Source organism: Chinchilla lanigera, unplaced genomic scaffold (genome assembly GCF_000276665.1).
Source record: "Chinchilla lanigera isolate Chin_1 unplaced genomic scaffold, ChiLan1.0 scaffold00002, whole genome shotgun sequence".
Lineage (NCBI taxonomy): Eukaryota > Metazoa > Chordata > Mammalia > Rodentia > Chinchillidae > Chinchilla > Chinchilla lanigera.
In genome coordinates, this window is record NW_004955403.1 from 8,243,028 (window position 1) to 8,262,724 (window position 19,697).

A 19,697-nucleotide genomic window follows, 5' to 3' on the forward strand; every position below is an offset into this window, starting at 1 on the left:
AAAAAAAAAAAAAAAAAAAAAAAAAAAAAAAGAACTCTTTTGGAAAAGGATGTCAGTATTCGTACTGGATGTCACATAAGTAAGTACTGGTTATACAATTAGTCAATGTAAAATATACAAGTTATACTGTTGAACTTTTATTCTCTGACCTAGACTATACACTATAAAACAAATTTTTCTTATTGAACTATCATGTTTAGAATAAAAACCATTTCAACTCTAGACTGCAGTTGCACATTTGGTCTACTTTGTGGCTTTACTAAATTAAAACATTTAAATTATGCTCTTATGTTGTTTTTAAGAAATAATTGATATTTACCAGTTATCTATCATTATACACTATTTTGGGTAAGCTGCTCAAAATGTCCTAGCTGATTATATAAATATGGCGAAATAAAATAAACTGAATTATGTAAGTGAGAGAATGTCTCATCCCAAATCTTCCCATTTATATGTAAAGGCATTAGATTAATGCCTGTTATTATCTACCCTGGAAATGTCACTTAAGTCAATAAAATGTATTTGCCTCCATTCCTTAGAAAGATTTCATGTACAGTGTGAAAATATGGAATGTAGTAATTATTAAGATGTTATTTTGTTTTGAAAGTTACTGTAAAAAGCTTCTCTGCAAAACTCTTAGCAACACACACACACACACACACACACACACACACGCAGAATAAATTACAGAGTAAATCCTCTCTATCCAAGAAAGCAAAACTGAAAACAAAACAAAAAGCTTATTATCATCATTACCTCATGACGGAGAGATAAATGTTTACAAGAATTCAAGCTAAAATGGGTACATGGGGGCTGGTTATTGTGATAACTGTATATATGTTTGAATTTTTTCACAATAAAAAGGAAAAATACTGACTTATTAAATAATTGCCCATGCTAGTTTACAAGACTGTTCTCTTTATTTTCTTTCTTTTTGTGGACTGATTTTTAGCTCATGCATCAGTGGGTATTTTCTTCTGACAGAATGAAATAGGGACTAATTCTCTTCCTTCCTATTTTTTAATTTTTACTGATACATGACCTAAGAAACCCTGCTTACAATACAAGAGTGGAGACAAAGAAAAAAATCTTGTTACACCGAAGTCATGCAGTTCTTTTTACTCCTGTCAACCTCATTACATGTCAAAAGTCACAATAATCTAGCCTCAAAAATTACAATAATGCTATTATTAACTGACAACATGCTTATCCTTTCAAGTTTGCTGAAACCAAAGAACTGGAATAGAGCAGGACTTCACTGCCAGTCACCGCTCTGATTCACACCCTCAATATCACTGACTTCTGTATTTCAGAATGTTCTCTTTTGTTGGTGCCCAAGAAGTTCTACAACCTGAAGCATCCACTGTAATAAGATTTGGGGCACGTGAGTATTCCTTTCTTTGGGAAAATGGAAGGACACTAGACCAAATGGCAGAGTTATTTTAAGAAAGGGCCGTATGGAAATACACCTGGAAATTTTCTGAACTATCAATGCCCCTCTAACCCTTCAGATAACCAGGTACATGTCTGTTCCAATTTGAATGTCACGGTACAACATTATTAAATATTGTATTATTTTAATTTTGGAAAAGTTAAATACAGGAGGGACTTTTTAAAGGAAATTAAATTGGTAAAATATTTACCAAAATTTTTAATCCATTCACCAAATGACTTCTAAAAGCAAATCATGTGATTTGTTTGAAAAAGCAGTCGGATCCTGATACTAGAAAATTATACAAATTTTATAAGCATGCCTATCGAGTTTCAGAATTTACATTCTTTGAAGAGAGCTACGAGTGAAATAAAGGTACTGAGTTTCAGCACTGTCTATTAAATGCAACTCTGTGGAGCTGTCTTCACACTGTCTTCACTACACATTCATAAATTAATTCACACTGCATCACCTATGAACCTGTCAATATTTTTAATATAAAAATAGCTCATTTAAACATGACAGCTATTTTGGCACCTACTTGATTCTTTTAAGAAATGCAGAGGTACAGCCAATCTCAAATTAGAGATCACAGAGGACAGGCAAAAGGAGGTAACGGAAAATGATTCTATAAAGTACGTACTCTTGCCACAGAAGATACTTTAAAGCTAAACAGTAGTAGAACAATTAGAAATAGATATTACAGGAAAAAAGGTAATGTTCTGACGCTATTCTTTTCAAAGATTAACCCTAAAAATAAACACAACAGTGAATTTGGTTGACAAAATTCTATCAAAAAAAGAAAAATGTATCAACAAACATAAATGAGGTAAATAAACAATACTATATAATCTTCAATCCAAAGTCTCTCCAGAGCAACAAACTGCCTTAAAAACACGGCTTATCAGCAAATCCAGCATGTTTCTCGCTAATATGACTCAATGAGCATTATACACATATTAACAAAATTTGTCCTGATTTTTCATGGAGTATGATTAAGTTTTTTTTAAAATTCAAAACTACTTCTGACAGAAAAAAAAATCTGCAAAGGATAAACTGGAAACTACTACTACACTAAAAAGGCATAAGCATAAAAGACCACGCAGCTTACTCCACTTCTAAAATAAAAAAGCCAAAGTGGCAATTATTTGTAGCATGTTGCCCTCATTTTCCCACCCCTAACTTCAAGCCATCAGACTTTTAATTTTTAAATTAAAATCAGATGAAACTTTTACCATTGAAAAGAAAAAAATTATGCGAAAATGCTATTTCATCTAATCATAACTGAGTTCCTTTCAAATATACTTTTCTTCTTCCCTTTCAATCAAGCAATCACACATTATCATCACAAAACAGACTGCAACAAAAAATATTCCTTTAAAGTTAGTAGCCATCGTTTAGAAAGGAAGTATAGTAACCCTTATGTTTTTTTAATTATGTGCAATTTTAGTATACAACGACATTTGTTTTTAAAAAGGTATTTACCTATATAGCTTTGTATAAAATTTTAAATATTGAAGTTTTCCTATAAGCTTAGTAGTTAAGAATTTATGCAACAGGTTCCTTCTGTCCAAATCCTCCTTTTTCCACAATCTGCTAATCCTTTTGAACACTTGCTCTGCCTCTTCCCCCATTTCCTGAGGATCACCACCAATCCTACAAGGAAAAAATATCAATACTACAAAATTATGAAATAAAGAGTCTTACTAAAGACTCTACTTAATTTTCTTTGGGAGGGTAACAACATGAGGAAAATTGTTTTAATGGTACCACCAGCGCTGCATTTTGAATGGAAAAAAAATTACAAATAGCCCTAAGGTCAAAAGAAAACCTAAACAAAAGAATTCATATCCAGTAGCCATGAGAAAATATCCACTCTTTGGCCACTCAAACACAGGCTCCTTGGGAAAGGACCTTTTTCCTTCCAGATCGCAGGCACCAATTAATATCCAAGAATGACTACATATACGCACTGAAAAATAATTCCAATTTTTAAGCCAATAAATCAGTATCTTTTATACAAGTTAAAAATTCAGAAAGCAGTGTTTTTGCTTTTTCTGGACAATACAACTATGCTAGTTAAGGATGTCATCAAATGAAATAGCAAATACCTATGTTAAATGCGGCACCGTGAATTCTACTATACAAAATGCCAGGAAAATTTGCTCAAAGCCCAATTCTGCTGTTACAACCTACTCAGTCTCAATTCCCTATGGCCTACAAAGTAAGAGGACTAAGCTTAACAACTTCTGTGACTCCTTTTGGCTATACTTGTATTCAATTTGAAACCATCAACAATTCATAAATACTGTTATCATATAATTTGCAAAGACTGTATCAGTTATTTATATGAATTTTGTATTCTTTCTTTTGAAAGATTCTAAGAAGTTTTACATTCAAGAAGTCATTTAACTAGGGTTGTGTCAGGCTTCCCCCCTCCAGCATTTGTGTGAACTTTTTTACGTTTAAAAAAATGTATTAATTCTAAGAACAAAACAAAAATTCAAAGAAAGTGACCTTAATTGAGTCATATCTCAAAGTCTCATTTTCAACTTTGCTACTGACTACAAAATTTTTTAAGTTTAAAACCACGCATCAAATCTGCCTATATAAGATGACTCAGTTAAATTTTTGCACTACTGGGTACTGAGCCACACTTAACATTGTACATGTTTTGAAATTCCGTTTCTAAATGTTCATACGGATGTGATTCAATGTAGTTTATACATTATGACCAAAGATGGTAAATAAAACTAATGAAATGATGCTCTGATGACCAGACATGCAACTTCCACATGCAGCATCTCAGGGTAGTCAGTTAAACCCACGAATCACTAGACAAAATGAACCCTAACTATATGAAGTTAAGTCTCCTACTAACCATCTGCATATGCCTTTTCCTGAAAACACTACTGATAGAATCTTGCCAGCATAAAAGTTCTTAAACTGGAATCTTTAAATGGCCTATGAACCCCCTTAAAATTTATGGTATGTGGACTTTTCTCAGAAGACCCAAAAATGGTGTGCAGAATCATTCCAGTATTTTTAAATCAAGCATTAACAACATTATAGTCACTTTCCTTCTAATTTGTTACTTGTTCACATCTAAATTATTAACAAAATTTTCAGCACATTATTTATTCAATTTAATTATAAGGGCATGCTTACTTGTGAATATGCTATACTAGGTAATTACCTAAAGGCAGAACTGTATTTTGCACATTATTGCATTACCATTTTCTATAGAAGTTTCTTTCACCTCAGAATAGCTTCCCCTTTGTAAAACAGCCATGACTAATTGGGCATTATAATGAAGAAAGTGAAAATTTCCATTACATGTTAAAGTTAGTTGTTTTAAAATACTTTGTCTTTATCTACTGCATTACACTTGTAAGAATGTGGGCCGTTGCTTATATGCCCCAAAATAACAACTATACATACATATTTGTAAGATAGCAGTCCTCATTTTAAAAGCTTTTGCTCATGAAGATATAAAACTCGTGAAAATTAAGGCAAGATTTCTAGTATTCTAACTGCATGAATTTTTCTGAGTTGGGCCAAGAGGGTCGTTTTTTGTGAATGCTCTTTGTGTAACCAGCACTGAAAACCCTCAGCGATGCACTTTCAATGCCACGACTTAGGTCTCAGTCTGCCTTGGAATAGACAGGAGCAAGTTCACTGAAGGAAAGTATACAAATGTTCTAGACACAAACAGAACTTATTTTAATATAAACAACATAATCAGGAACTTAAAACATAAATTAAAAATTGAAAAATCTGAAACTGTGTGATAGATATTGAAATTTATCACAGCAGAACCATTTTCAAACACTTAAAACAGCATTAGAGCTGCCAATTATTAAGGTAAACCAAACACTAAAAAAAAAAAAAAAAAAATCAACATATAATGTAAACATCAAAATATGAGAAATATAACTTAATAATTGGAATAAGCCTTACTTATTTTAATTATGGCATGATTTAAGTAAAGCATGAAACAAGTTCAAATTAAAGTTGTGATTCTAGCTCATGAAAGTATAAAAGACTTGCAAACAGGCAACAGTAAATGTACTTTACCTTAAACATAAACTACTAGAACAATTGTTCCTACATATATAAATAACCAACAATATACAATAAAATGCTTTTAATTCTGTTAACATCTGCTCATTCAACAAGAGCCAAAAAGAAGAAAAAAATATCTAAACTTTAAGAAGAAAAGCCTCTTCACCTATTGTTCAGTAGACTTCTTAAATCTTTGTCAAGAAAGAGATTGAGATTTACTCTTGGGATTTACAGTAAAGTGAGTCATCTGTTTTTAAAATTTGGCCTTGAAATTAATGACATTTAGTTTTGTAATACATGAAAATCCTAAGCCTATTCCCTAAAATTAGTTTTTTTAACACCAAGAGAAAGCTTTTCATCGACCTACATAAATAAGCCAAGAGTCATTTTTGTCTTTGACATTATAAAAACTTTACTAGGTTAAAAGGGAATGCTAACATTTTACCTTTATTAACGAAGTTATAACAATGGCCCCAGCATTTACCATAGGGTTGTGTGGTTTATCTGTAAAATATAAAAGGAATAGAATTACTTCAAATACTTGGTACCATGTTTTTTGATGCACAGATACTCTCATAAACATAAACTTTTTAAAAAGTAAGCCACTATCATGACAGTTTTTAAATTCCTTTTTTTGAAGTAAGCTGCTTGTCAAACCAGCATTACAGTGTCAGTGAGTCAATGTAAGAACACATCCAAATTTCCCAGCTTCGCCATTTTCTGTGGTAGCTGTGACCCTGAGTAACTGAACTTCACCGTGCTCCCCATCTGTAAACGGCACAAGCACTAAATGACTGAATTAAAACGCATGCAACGCTCCAGTTTTAAGTAATTAAGTAATATTACCATCTTAAAAATAACATTAAAATAAAACTTTAAATAAAATTTAAAATAATACTACCTTAAAATAACATTAAACCCCTATCTGATGTGATCCCATTTTCACTTTTTAAACAATGTTTTATTTTTGTGCTTATGTACAAACATACAGAACAAAACAATGACCATGATATGCATATATTCTCTATGCTTTTTATATTTCTTGACAATAAGGACATACTTCTTACAGAATTTTAAAACTTACCTACAGTTTTTTTAGACTTACTTACAATTTAAACTCATCAAAAATTCTACCTCTATCCTATACTGAGACAAGCGTCTAGCTGACCAACCCTGAGCTCTGGAAAAGAGGTGCAGTACCTCAAAATGTTAAAGTGTTACCACGTAACCCAGCAATTCCACCTCTAGGAATATAACCAAAAGAAATAAAAACATACAGTCACACAAAAACTTGCATAGAAATGTTCACAGCACCATTACTGATAAAAGCCTAAAAATGGAAACAACTCAGCAGTCCCATCAGCTGAAAAGTAGGTAACTGATGGTATCATCGAGACAAACAGTATTATAAAAATAAAGCAATCAAAAAGGCCAAATACTGTATTATTCCAGGTACATGCAATTTTCCCCAAACAGCCAAATCTACAGAGACAGAAAGTATATAGTTTCCAGGGATGGGAGGAATGAGGAATAACTGCTAATGAGCATGGAATTTCTTTGTGAAGGGGGATGAAGGTGTTCTGAAATGGAATATGGTGATGGCTACTTAACTCCAAACATACTAAAAGCCACTGAATGGTACACTTTAAGTGGGTAAGGTACATGATTATGTGCATTATGTCTCATTAAAGCTGCTAAAATTTCTTTCCAATTAAAAAGAAAATTAAGAGATCTAAAAAACTGGCTGGATAAACTATAGTCTGCCAGTTAAGGGAAGATCAAATGTGATTTAAAGGTGATGCTTTAAAACTGCATTTTGGAGTCAACAATCCCACTTCTGAAAATGAAACTATTATATAGTATTGAATTCATATCTGTATTCCCACATGCGTTATAGCCATTATTCACAACAGCTAAGAGAGGAAATCAACCTATCAATGGATGAATAAATAGAGAAGTGTGTTATTAGACACAATGGAGTAATACTCAGCCTTAAAAAGGAAATAGTGTCATTTTATAATAATCTGGACAAACCAGGAGGACGTTATACTATGTGAAGTAAGGCAGCACATAAAGAAAAGTATCACTTGACCTCACATGAGGAATACAAAAAGCTGCACTCATAGAAGTAGACTAGAATGGAGGTTACCAGGGCTGTAGGGGCCGGAGGAGATGTTGGTCAAAAGGACATGAAATTTCAGGTGAACAAGGTCAGGGCACCTACTGGGTAGTATAAGCACTGTATTATAAACTTTAAAATTGCTAAGGAAGAATTTACATGTTCACATTTAATTACTCCACATTAACATGTTTGCAATATGCTCTACAACTCTAAAGTTTAGAAACTTTATAATTTTTAAACAAGTCAGTCCTGTCTTCAGCGTATGAATTAATCCTCCTCCTCCACTTAAACTGTCAACCACGTACTGGTAAGACAACATAATCGGAGAGTACGCAATGCTTAACTCCGTCTTCTCTGTGGTGTTTTAGAGGTACTGCTTGCTGTCTTGTATTAGCTAAGTAAGGTATTCTTGAGGACCAATGCTCTCTATGCTTCCAGTTTGGTAAAACAGACATCAAAGATTATACTTATTGATTAATCTAGTCACCGTATGGTGATTTCCAAAACTGACATCTCCATAATAATCTGTCTACTCATTTATAAGAATAGAAAGCACCAGTTAAGTCCATCGTAGGACCAAACTGCTGTTACTAAGAGAGTAACTGCAACGATTTCTGTATCTATTCATTATATTCATGTTAATTTTATCATCACAACTTTATCAAGGTGAGGTAATATTAATAAATTTGTTTTTAAAAATTTGGTAATGACAGATGCATCTACACTGTATATAGTTTCATCAAAAATCTACCCTTGAAATTTTAAATGTGAAAATGATCCTCATATTGTTTTTTGCTAGAGCTGGTCTACACGAGGACTCAAAAGCACACAGTTGGTTCAGAACCTAGATAGGAGTGGTATAGTGAGATCTTCATTTTTCCAGTAGCTTCAGAAAGCATAATATTGAGTTAAGCTTAGAAAAAGCTAAGAATACTATGGCAACACCTCTTGTTAGGCTGGGCATGGTGGCACATGTCTGTAATCCCAGCACTCAGGAGACTGAGGTAGGAAGATCACGGCAGGAAGATCACCGTCCGGGCCAGCCTGTGCTACAAAGTAAGTTTAAGACCATCCTGAACTACACAGCAAAACCCTGTCTTAAAAAGAGAAAAAAACCCAAAAACCAAACCAAACAAACCAAAAACAAAACAAAACAAACAAAAAAACCTCTCGTTAAACTTTACATTTCAGTTTTGTTTTTTTTTTTTTCATATAAAACAGTGCTCAATTCTGGAGTTTTTACTATGATTTTTTTTCTTATACACATGACAGCATCAGTACATCATAATTTCTAAAACTAGACATGTACACGGCAGACATTTTATTACTATAATATTAAGTTCATTTACCCCACACTCCATTTTGTTTTGTGTGAAATACTATTCAAGTCTTACATTTGTTATTTTCTATTCTTTAAATACCTTCTTCAAAATCAATGTACTAGAATCGGTGCAATCAGTACTTTCATAACAAAGTACTAATTTTTCTTATAAAATGTATTATCTTATTAGAATAATAGTATTAATGCTTTTTATACGTCAACGTTAAGGACCTTAACAAAGTGCATCTGCATATGGTACCCTTACTAAAGTTGCTAATTTAAGGACATCTCCACAAAATCAGGATATAAAACCATAAGAAGAATAGGTAAGAAAATGTAACAGCTCTAAAAAAAGTCACAGTTTAATAAACTAATAAAACAATGAATGACACACTTTTTTATCTAGCAATAAGAAAAAAGATAAAAGTGTATGTCACACAACCGTTACTGCAATCTTCGCTCTCATTTTCTTCTATCCTTTTTGAAAATGTTTTAAATTTTAGTTTATTAGTCCATGTGTGTAGTACATAATGCTGACATTCCTCGTGGAAAGTTGGTACACGTATGTAAGTTGAAAGTTGGTACACGTATGAAAGTTGGTACACGTATTTTTTCTCTTTTTAAGAGAGAAAAAGTTGGTACACATTTTGATTCCTTTCTTCCCCTCTCCTCTCTTCCCCTTCCACCCATCTCTTGATCCCTTTCCCTTATTTTTGATCCATATTTGCAGTACATAGTATCTACATGCCTTGTGCGAAGTCGGTACACATACATAACACATCCGAATTCCTTTTATTCATCCTTTACCCTTCCTGTCTCCTCCCACTCCTTCAATTTTTTACATTAATTGAACAGTCAGAAACTTTAAACATCCTTGAAAGATTAAAAAGTAAACCAATCCAAGGGGATAAAGTTTAATCTAGTTTGCACGAGCTATGTTTAGGTTTAAAATATCTCTATCAGAGCTAAGTACTAGCTTTGCCCACCCTTTCCTTTTGAATTCCTGGGAAGTACTCAAAGTAGGTAGCTGCCCAACTATAATGCAAGATAGTCCTTGAAACATTAAATATTATTTAGGAGAAAAAGGGAGAACACTAAAAGCACCAAAAGTATATAAATACTGTGTGCAATCTAATTTATATACACTGTCTGGATAGACCTTCCCCCAAGGGTAGTGGAGGACACCTATGTAATACATAAATACGCTACCAGCATTTGTTCCATGGGATAAAGACACATCATCTCATATCTCTGCCTTCTCGCATAGCACCCTACATTTAACTCAACACATTTGCATGCATTTTTACAGGCCCAAAAGAGGGGAAGAGCCTGTAACAATGCAAAGAAAATGGACTAGAAGAGACGTAAGTGTTCACTTCATCTTTGCCAAAGAGAGTCGTTTAGCAGCAATATTACCAACATACTGATCATCACACCCAACTCTCCACCTGCCCTCCTGCATCGGTTTTCAGTAAATTCCCGACATCTTGAAATTTACCACAAGATATTTCCTGACAGGTGGTGGTAAAGCGAACTTCTTACTCCCTGCCCCCTCATCTCCCTCTCGCCCACTCCCTAGTGGTGGAAGCTGCCTAAAATCATCATTTCTTAAAGTAATTAAACTATCACAATGGATTTTGCAGAAACCCCGTGTAACGATTTTAAAAAAGCCGGGTAGGGTGGCGCACGCCGGTTTCCCAGCACTCGGCAGGCTAAAGCACAAGGATCACCGTGAGTTCAAGGCCAGTGCGGACTGCACAGTGAGACCCTGTCTCACAAAACCCCCCACTGAGTAAATAAAGAAATGCTGGAAAAGCAGATACACACAGACAAACGTGCTTCTCCCCAGCCAACCGTTAGGTAATTCTTACCATCTTCATTTAAAAACAATTTGTTGAATCTTAATCCACTTGGCTCTTTCCCCACATAACGATGCACGTATTCAGTTCCAAGGTCATTGACAGCAATTGCGTATTTCAAAGGTTTCACACAGGACTGAAGACAAAAGGGAACTTTGGTATCTCCAATAGAATGCCTATTAAAAGTAGATTTACAAAACAATTAACATCCATCAAAGCAAAAGGAAGAGCATAACTGGAGTTTTTATTTTTATATGTGAATTCCAATTTACCAAGATATTCCCACAAAAATTCACTTCAATGTTAAAGAATAAATGTGTAAGAGAGATACTATTTTTAAAAAAATGAAAGCTTAGAAGTGCTCAGGTAACAGAACAGTTCTATATTAGACAAGTAATATGAAAATTTTTCTTCAAGGGTTAAACCACGGCTACGCCAGGTCAGTTTAAGAGCTCTTTACACTGTCCTCATTCTATCACTCTACTTATTACAATTTTGCAGACTTCCTTATTTATCAGCAGGGTGCCTCCAACATGCACATTTCCCAAATAGGAGCTTCAGTGACTTTACTTTTCACTTGCAAATGATCGACGGGTATGTTATGGGCCTGGACTCTTACGCTAATTGTATCGGGAACAAGAAGAATAAAGATGACAGAGCAAACAACCAATGAGAAGCTGAGAAACAGGGACCAATCTTACTGGTAATCAGTTCATTATAGAAAATAATGTTACGCTTCGACAATACTGCTCTTCTTAAACACATAAACACTCAGACTTGAACAAAATAAGACTACAATTATGAATAAAGAACACAAAATACCTCAAAAAACCCCCACAGAATTGCTGTCTCAATTTTTAAAATTATATTAAAATCCAACTTATTTAATCTTCTTGACATTCTGTTACGTTAGGAGTGATTTCCTTATAAATGGAAGTCCTTTCTACTTCACACTCACTGTGATGAAAAATTGAAGGCTTAAAGTGGGCTGACAGAGATTTGAAATAAACTCACCTCTGTCCATCTACTGTACAGACAGACACACCCCATAAGTCAGGACTGAACTTGGCCAGTTGAGGGATATAATCTGCAACCTACCCAAGATATTGGAAAGAAATTAACATCATGATTTAGACAAATAACATTATTTTCTTCTACCAAAAAAGGTCTTACTTCAACTTAGCTTCTATCAATGATTACAACACTTAAGAACTTTGTAGTCTACCCTTTGAATCATGATTTGTGAAAACTAAAGGCACAACAGACTTCAAGATTAGGATGAGAGTAAGTGAGTTCTTCGAGCCTTTATTATTTCTGTTTCCCAATGTATTTTTTCTTCCTAAAAAAGCAGAAAATCTAAGAAAGAACCTGACTTGATTTTTCCAAAGGAAAAAAATACAGAACTTCCTTAATCAAGGCCATGGGTACTTGTAGCTGCACCATCTAAAAAATTAGGAGTCAAGTATCTGAAAATAACTCATGTGCTTACAGTAAAATTATTAAAAGATTGTATTACATGAAAGCTATTTGAAGCTAACACAAACCAGCACATGCCTATAATCCCAACACTCAGGAGGCTGAGGCAGGAGGATTGTTTCCAAGTTCGAGGCCAGCCTGGGCTACAAAGTGAGCTCAAATCCAGCCTGAACTGCATAGTGAGACCCTGTCTCAAAAAGACAAAGAAAAAAAAAGAAAAAGAAAACCAAGGCTTTCCAAATGGAGATAAAATAAAAGTGTTCCCTGTGAAGCTTAAATAGCACAACTCTACCATTATTTAGATTTGGGGAAGTGCCCTGGGGGTCGGATCCCAGGCCCTGTTCATGATAGGCAAGAGCTCTGCTACTGAACTACACCCCTATCCCAGGGCTTTTTTAAAATTATAAACAGTTCATTTTATGTTCAAAAACATCACATCTGCAGAAATTCCCAATAAGATATTTTTATTCAATAAAAAGTTAAAAGTCATCACAATCATTTGAAAATTAACAAAAGAACTCAAATTTAGGTTTCTTTTTAGTCAGAATATCAAAGTCAAATATTTAAAATACTTTAAAACCATTAAATCCAGTTGCTTCATTTAAATTTCTTACCTAAATTAAAGAAAACTACACAATTTTATTTACTATACCTCAAAGTGAGCTGAATTTATGAACCACCTCGCATTTTACCCCGACCATCACTCGGGCAACATATTTATGTGAATGCCACTCAGGCAGGGGACATTTCAACCAGCTGATTCTCACACTGAATAAATGTGTATCTTATAAAAAGCAATGAAAAACAATATGCAAGTTTTGTTCTTCCTGTATTTGAATGACTGGACTAGTAAGAGGTTAAGTGATTGGGCTGGGAAAAAATAAACATTACCTTTCCTCCAGACTGCTTCTTAGCACTTTCATACAACTCATCGATGTGTGAGGTAAAGGACATGAAGTCAGGAATGACAAACTTTCTCCTAAAGGCTTGTGTCAGCAAGACAATGTTGCTTTGAACACATCTGCGGATGTGAGAAAACAATTAATAGGTACCATTCCACTATTGGTACCTGGTAATAACAGCACTCTAGTTAGAATATTAACCCCACATTTAAACAAGAAACAAATTCATCATTATATGTAATTAAATTCTGTAAGTTATACTTTCTACATAATTTTCTTTCCTTCCATCAGTCTTTCATGTATTTGCTTGTAAGCTGAATAAGTTAGAAATAAATTAAGATATACCCAAAAGGTATCAAAGATTAAAAAGAACATTCCACCAGGTCTAAGTATTAAGACCATCTGAAACAAGTTCCTTGTCCTACCAAAACTAATAAACACTCTGGATGACATGTGCTTAACACAAATCAGTCTTTAAAGTATCTTAGATGGGATCTGTGTGTTTCCCAAATTAAGTACATCAGACATTCACCTCTTAGCCCCCGTGTAACAATGCTAGTATTTTTTTTTAAATTAAACATGATGCATTTTAACATATTTTTCCTGAACTATATATCAAAAATTTGTACTTCTAAGTTTAAAACTTGAGGAACCACCAATGTGCTTTAGTCCCAATAATGAATGAATTCTCTTACATGAAATATTTATGGAAATACTTGTAAAAACAATGTACATAAATAAAATTTCATACACAGTAGGATAGTTTTATATTACAGTATCTTGAATCACTAAAAATAATACATTGTATTCAACTTGATACATGTATTAAACAGTAAAATTGTTTTACTGTTAAAAACCATTTTAAAGACATGGCAAACCATGTAGATAAAAGGGCATAAAATCTAGTGATCTGAACCAATATTCTGCTTTATGCTAAAAAAGTCAGAATAGGCAAGTCATATGTTAATGCAACTTTAAAGAAGAGTTGTATAGTAGATTATGGGAAATTTTACACTACTCAGTAATAGAATGTCTATTTAATCGATAAAGGCAGGAGATGCACGGACATCAAGCCGCAATGCCAACTATAATAAATCTTAAGGGTAAACCTTTAAGAAATTAAAAAAATTAAATGTTGAAAGTTGAAATATTAAAGTCAAATACTATGAGAAGTTATTTGTGTAACTGGATTCTTAACAGGTAAATGATGTCAAAACATATTAGCAGCTTCTTCGAGGAAGGAGGAAAAAAATAGGCATTTAAAAAAGTAACAACTTACAAGTACTAGTGATCTCGATTCTCAGTATCAATATTTTGTGAAGAATTTCCCCACTTTACAGATAAGAAAATGAGAGATTCTAAGAAGTTAAATACTGCCCTAATCATAAACAGAGGAATGAAGTAACACTAAATATTTTCCAAATCCATGGTGAAATAAAAAAGGGTAATTACCCAAAATAAACTTGTGCTAAGCAAATTTAAACTGTTAGCCTATTATTTTAAGCTAATCAGGACTTGTAATTGTACAGTCAGAAAAAACTCTGGACACTATAGTAGGGCTTCCTCCAAGAGAGCTAGTTTGGTCCAACATATATAGATTTGTGGATATGTCAATAAATAAATATGGCATTTACTGATTAAAAAAAAAAAAAGAAGAGAAGAAAAACTCTGGAGTTTTTGTTTTGCTTTTCTCTAGCAGAACCTCCTGGTGAAGTTGTGGCAACAGCCTTTACTGGTAAATTGCCTGATGGTCATTTTTATCATTTAAAAGAGTGTCTAACAGCACACAGGTGCACATTCCAAATATTAAAGTTATTCCTGAAAATTATTTTAACATAAATATCATCAGTCTAACTTTTAAAAGTCACATAATATGAACAAAGAGGAAGTGTTTACGGCTTTCAGCAAGTAACATCTTTCTCTGTGCTTTGTTCAGTTTTTCTTATCTGTAAGCTGGGAATACTCATTTTCTTTCCTTCTTTACTTAAATGCTTAAGTCTAACAACTGTAACATTCATCAATGTTTTATAAAATATTTTACACACATAATTTTTGTTGGTAAAATATGGAAGAATTTTTTAAGAAAACCAGTATATAAATATAAAAAACCATTCACTTTCTCTAAGACCAAAAAAGAGCAAACAACTATGATCAAACATAAACGTATTTCCAATACCTATAAGGTTAAAGTATGCATGAATAAATAAAGGATTAATTTTTAACACAAGTATTTCTACTTTTGTTAGTTTTAAGAATTATTAGCACTAAAAATAACTGACTAACGAGTACAGGCAGTCTCCAACTTTCAAATAGATTATTCTCCAAAATGTATGTCAGAACTCATTTTCCCACTGGGGGGAAAAAAATCATACACAATAGCTGTTTGTCAGGTTACCTATAAACATAAATACATTAAGAATGTATTTTATGTAAAATACCAACACACTGACTTCAACCAAACCTACACACCTTCATGAATTATTCCCTGGGGAAAATGAATTCCAGGTTTTATCACCTCCTGGAGAAGCATGGAGATGAGTTTATTCTTGGCAATGCTAACTAGACAATTTCTTATATTTAAAAACAGAGAAGGAATTTCTCTGCAGTAATCCTCTTTCCATAAGACTTTTATAGTCAAAGGTTTTCAGCCCCCCCTTCACAGATAAAAAAATGAGATTCTAAGTTCATTCTAGGGGTGAATAGCAAAATCTTACTGTCTATAGTCTAGTCATATAGGCCACTATGCGTATTTGTCAAGTTGGCAAACTTCCTATATTACAATCACAGATTTTTAACAATTAGACTAGTGTTTAATATTATAGTAACTATCTCATATTTACAGATAGAAAATTTTATGATTGTGATTCCCTGGCTTAAAAATCAGAGTAAAGTGCTTTAAATTTCATATTTAAACAGAACCATTTCACATTTTGGTTTATAAAGCACGAAAAACATTCTGATCAGTATAACACATGTAATACTGCTTCCACCTAGAGCTCCAAAGTAGTTCCCCACATCTACTAGCCACGGAGCTACCTACCAACTGATAACTGTGTTCAGGGAGCCACAGTGACTTCCCAGAAGCACCATGAGCAGATATTTTGCAGACAGCTCATGAACAATAAAAGTTAAATAATCCTTGTAAAAAGGCACAAATCAGCCTACAAACAAATTCCTTCCTTCCACAAAGAAATACGTTCTATAGATTCAAAATTCTTCATACCAATTGCAACGTGAACCTAATATCTACACATTAAAGTCAGCTGAGTTAACAGAACCAAGAACCTCCTGGTGAAAAGATAAAAATAAAAAACTGCCAGCAGTGCTTCAGAGCATGCCAGGACATTTCAGAAAACTCCGTTAAATACTTATCCCTTCAAGCTGCATGCCTGTAATCCCAGCACTTGGGAGGCTGAGGTAGGAGAATCATTGTGAGTTTGAGGCCAGCCTGGGCCACATAAGTGAGTTCAAGGCCAGCCTGAACTGCATAGTGAGACTTTGTCTCAAAAAAGACCAAAAAAAGACAAAGAAAAAAAAAAAAAACAAAAAAAAACACTTATCCCTTCAGATGACCTAATACTCCCAAGACAGTCTCAGAAGGGGTAACTAGAACAAATCAACCTCCAAAAGAAAATGCTGTCTAGGCTAATCACATACATATGAACAAATTTTCCAAGGAGATGTAGAAGTATCTTTCTCAACCTGAGCCTACTGTTTAGAAAAAGTCAATCTCTTTTAATAGTATTTACAGTTTTATGCTAGTTTCCACTTAACTATTAATAGTTTAAAATACTATTTAAGCCAGATGTGTTAATTCCAGCACTCTGGGAAGCTGAGGCAGCAGGATCACTAATTTGAGCCTAGCCTGAGCAAATTAGCAAGATTCTTATCTCTAAACTAAAAGAGGGTTGAGGATACAGCCCTGGATTCACTCCCCACTACCATAAAAAACATCTACTTGATTCTTTTTTTTTTTTTTTTTTCCCTACTTGATTCTTTAAGATCCGCTACAAAGCTGTCATCCACATATTTAAGGAGTCAAGCTAACAGGAGCACAGTAATAAAGATAAATGATAAACAGATATGTAAATATAAGAAAGTAAAAATATTCCTTGTTCAAACAAATGAAGGCTTTTTAATCTCCCAGGTTCTCTTCAGTTCGAAACTGCTTTAAGAGAAATGAAAACAGCCCAGAGCCTATGCATTAATAGGTCTGTGGAATGCAGAGTAGCAGACAACGCACAAATGCACATGTAAGGAATACAGGGTTGTCTGCAGCCTCTCACTGATGTCATCCGAATCACCTTGAGAGAAAGGAGACACTGCTGAGAAAGCCTGAAAGACATGCAGATGATTGGAGATCAATAAAAGCAAGGACAGAACAAAGATGTGCTCTATTCAAACCGAATGCAATCTCCAGGTAAGAGAAATTTAAAACATCCAGAGCTAAATTTCCTTGTAACAGATTTAAAGCACGCTTAACTCAGTGTATAGCATCAGTGTATATCATCATTGTTGTTCAAATGATATTTTTAAATTTTTTTTCATATACATAGGAAGCACTGGCCTTTAAAGATGCAATTTTGTTTTAAAAGCAAACCACCACACAGCAGAGCAAATCACCATTAAAGGTTTGGCAGAAATTTTTTACTTTTTAAAAAGATCTTTGTCTAGCATGACACCATCTGACGTTGATTGAAGAGTTAATCTTAACATATCCATACACTCTTTCAACCTGGGGTCAGACGTTCGCAATCCTGTAGATTTGAGTGCCTGTTTTTTAAAAAATAAGAGTTTGTAAATATATAACACAAATAATGTATAAGCTTATTCCAACTACAAGTTTTCATTCCTGTCTATAAAAACTTCTACCCAAGACTTGAACATGAGACATTTGTGTCACTGTCACCCACTTTCTGGATAAGTTGTACATTACTTCTTTTTCTTTCACTGTTTACCTTCAAATTAGCACCATAAAAATTTGAAATCATAGTGTCAACCAGAATCTACATGTCACATGACTTTTAAGACTATGCTTCGACAATACTATTTAGTATAACTAATTTCTGAAACAGTTAAGATAGGAAAATACAAAACTTACTGTAATAAATTTATGAACAGGTATTTTTTCTTGTCCTTCTGCAATTGTATAAAACAGCAAATCTTCCAAGCTAGGTAACAGACCCTGTTTTATTTTACTAGAGAGGAGGAAAAAATACAAAATTAATCCTTGTAGGTACAGTCCAATGGATGCTAAGTAAACCCATCATTAAATCATCTATGAACCAGACCACTAGCTGAGCAGATACAGTCATGACCATAGCCATAGTCATCACTGATTTACTAAAAGCCCATCGGCACCACTGGAAACCATACTGAAAAACAAGTAAAAAATGCTTCATTAATACACAGACTATTTTTCAATCCCAGGTTTTCAAATTTTGATTACAAACTCCAGTATGTTAATGCTAAGCATCTGTTGAAGAGCTACAGTGCATCTTCCCATACAAACAATTATCTAACACTAACTACAAAGTGTAGTCTAACTACAAAGTGTAGTAAGTGCCTAGGTAAAAGCCAACTTTGGTCGACTGGGTTTATACAGTATGTTTTTGTAACATGATGACTACATTTATATTATTATTCAAATAGTGTACCTGCTTATAAAATCTGGGAGCGACAGTAATTAACTACTGGACAGCAGTTAAAATCAAATGCACAAGTTGTTGAATCCTGGCTGTAATACTAGCTGTAACCTTAAGTTTTTTGTGATTCATTTTCCTCATCTGAGAAAAGGGGATAACAGGGCCTATATCAACTGAGGGATCAGCTGACTCATTACATTCAATACCTTTAGGACACTCCCTGGCAGAGAGTAGGTACTCAAAACTGATGGCAGCTGCAGCTATTATTCCTAAAGCAGTAAGGATTTTACATACTTCAAATTGCACAAATCATATAAGAGCACTAGAACAAAAATTGTACCATTAAAATCTCCTTTTTCTGGTTTTGTTTTGGCAACAAGGTCTCACCATGTAGTTCAGGCTGGTGTTGAACTCACTAAGTAGCACAAGCTGGCCTTGAATTCATGACGCTCCTCCTGCTTCAGCTTCCCAAGTGCTGGGATTACATGCATATGCCACCCCTAAAACCTTAATTAAACTAGTATAACAGTAAACTGCTAACATTAACTAAACTTTTAAATAGGAGAGCAATTTTTTTATGTACTGAAAAGTTTTAAAGTAAAAATAAATCTAACGAACCTAAGTAATGACTTTTGTTGGCTCAAAAATGGAAAACATCTGATTATTCTGAACACCAGTAACTATTAAAAATCTTACAGTAATCATGTAAGGGCAGTAAATCGAAGTTAGATCAATCTCCTCCCCATCTATTGTGATTTACTAAAATGTCTAGGAGAAACATACACATGCGTATTTGTGTGTGTGTGTGTGTGTGTGTGTGTGTGTATACATGTGGGAACATATGAAATATTCAGAAAAGGATTAGACCATATTTT

At 33.8% G+C, this 19,697-nt stretch overlaps 1 protein-coding gene across 2 annotated transcripts in view; it reads right to left on the reverse strand.

Moving 5' to 3' along the window:
• The window catches only part of Gls (glutaminase), a 66,162-nt gene extending 47,787 nt beyond the window's left edge, over window positions 1–18,375 (reverse strand). The window contains exons 1-6 of one of the 2 annotated variants that reach the window (XM_005373298.1): window positions 18,279–18,375; window positions 17,829–17,950; window positions 13,167–13,296; window positions 11,814–11,893; window positions 10,812–10,975; window positions 5,943–6,001 (exon numbers count right to left, since the gene is read on the reverse strand). In XM_005373298.1, coding sequence (XP_005373355.1) covers window positions 5,943–6,001; window positions 10,812–10,975; window positions 11,814–11,893; window positions 13,167–13,296; window positions 17,829–17,899 — 504 coding nt within the window. In that variant the 5' untranslated portion in view covers window positions 17,900–17,950; window positions 18,279–18,375. Of the gene's footprint in view, window positions 1–2,917; window positions 3,089–5,942; window positions 6,002–10,811; window positions 10,976–11,813; window positions 11,894–13,166; window positions 13,297–17,828; window positions 17,951–18,278 lie in introns of those variants that run through there. The other variant, XM_013512252.1, reaches the window with a different exon arrangement.
• Between the last annotated feature and the right edge of the window lie 1,322 nt (window positions 18,376–19,697).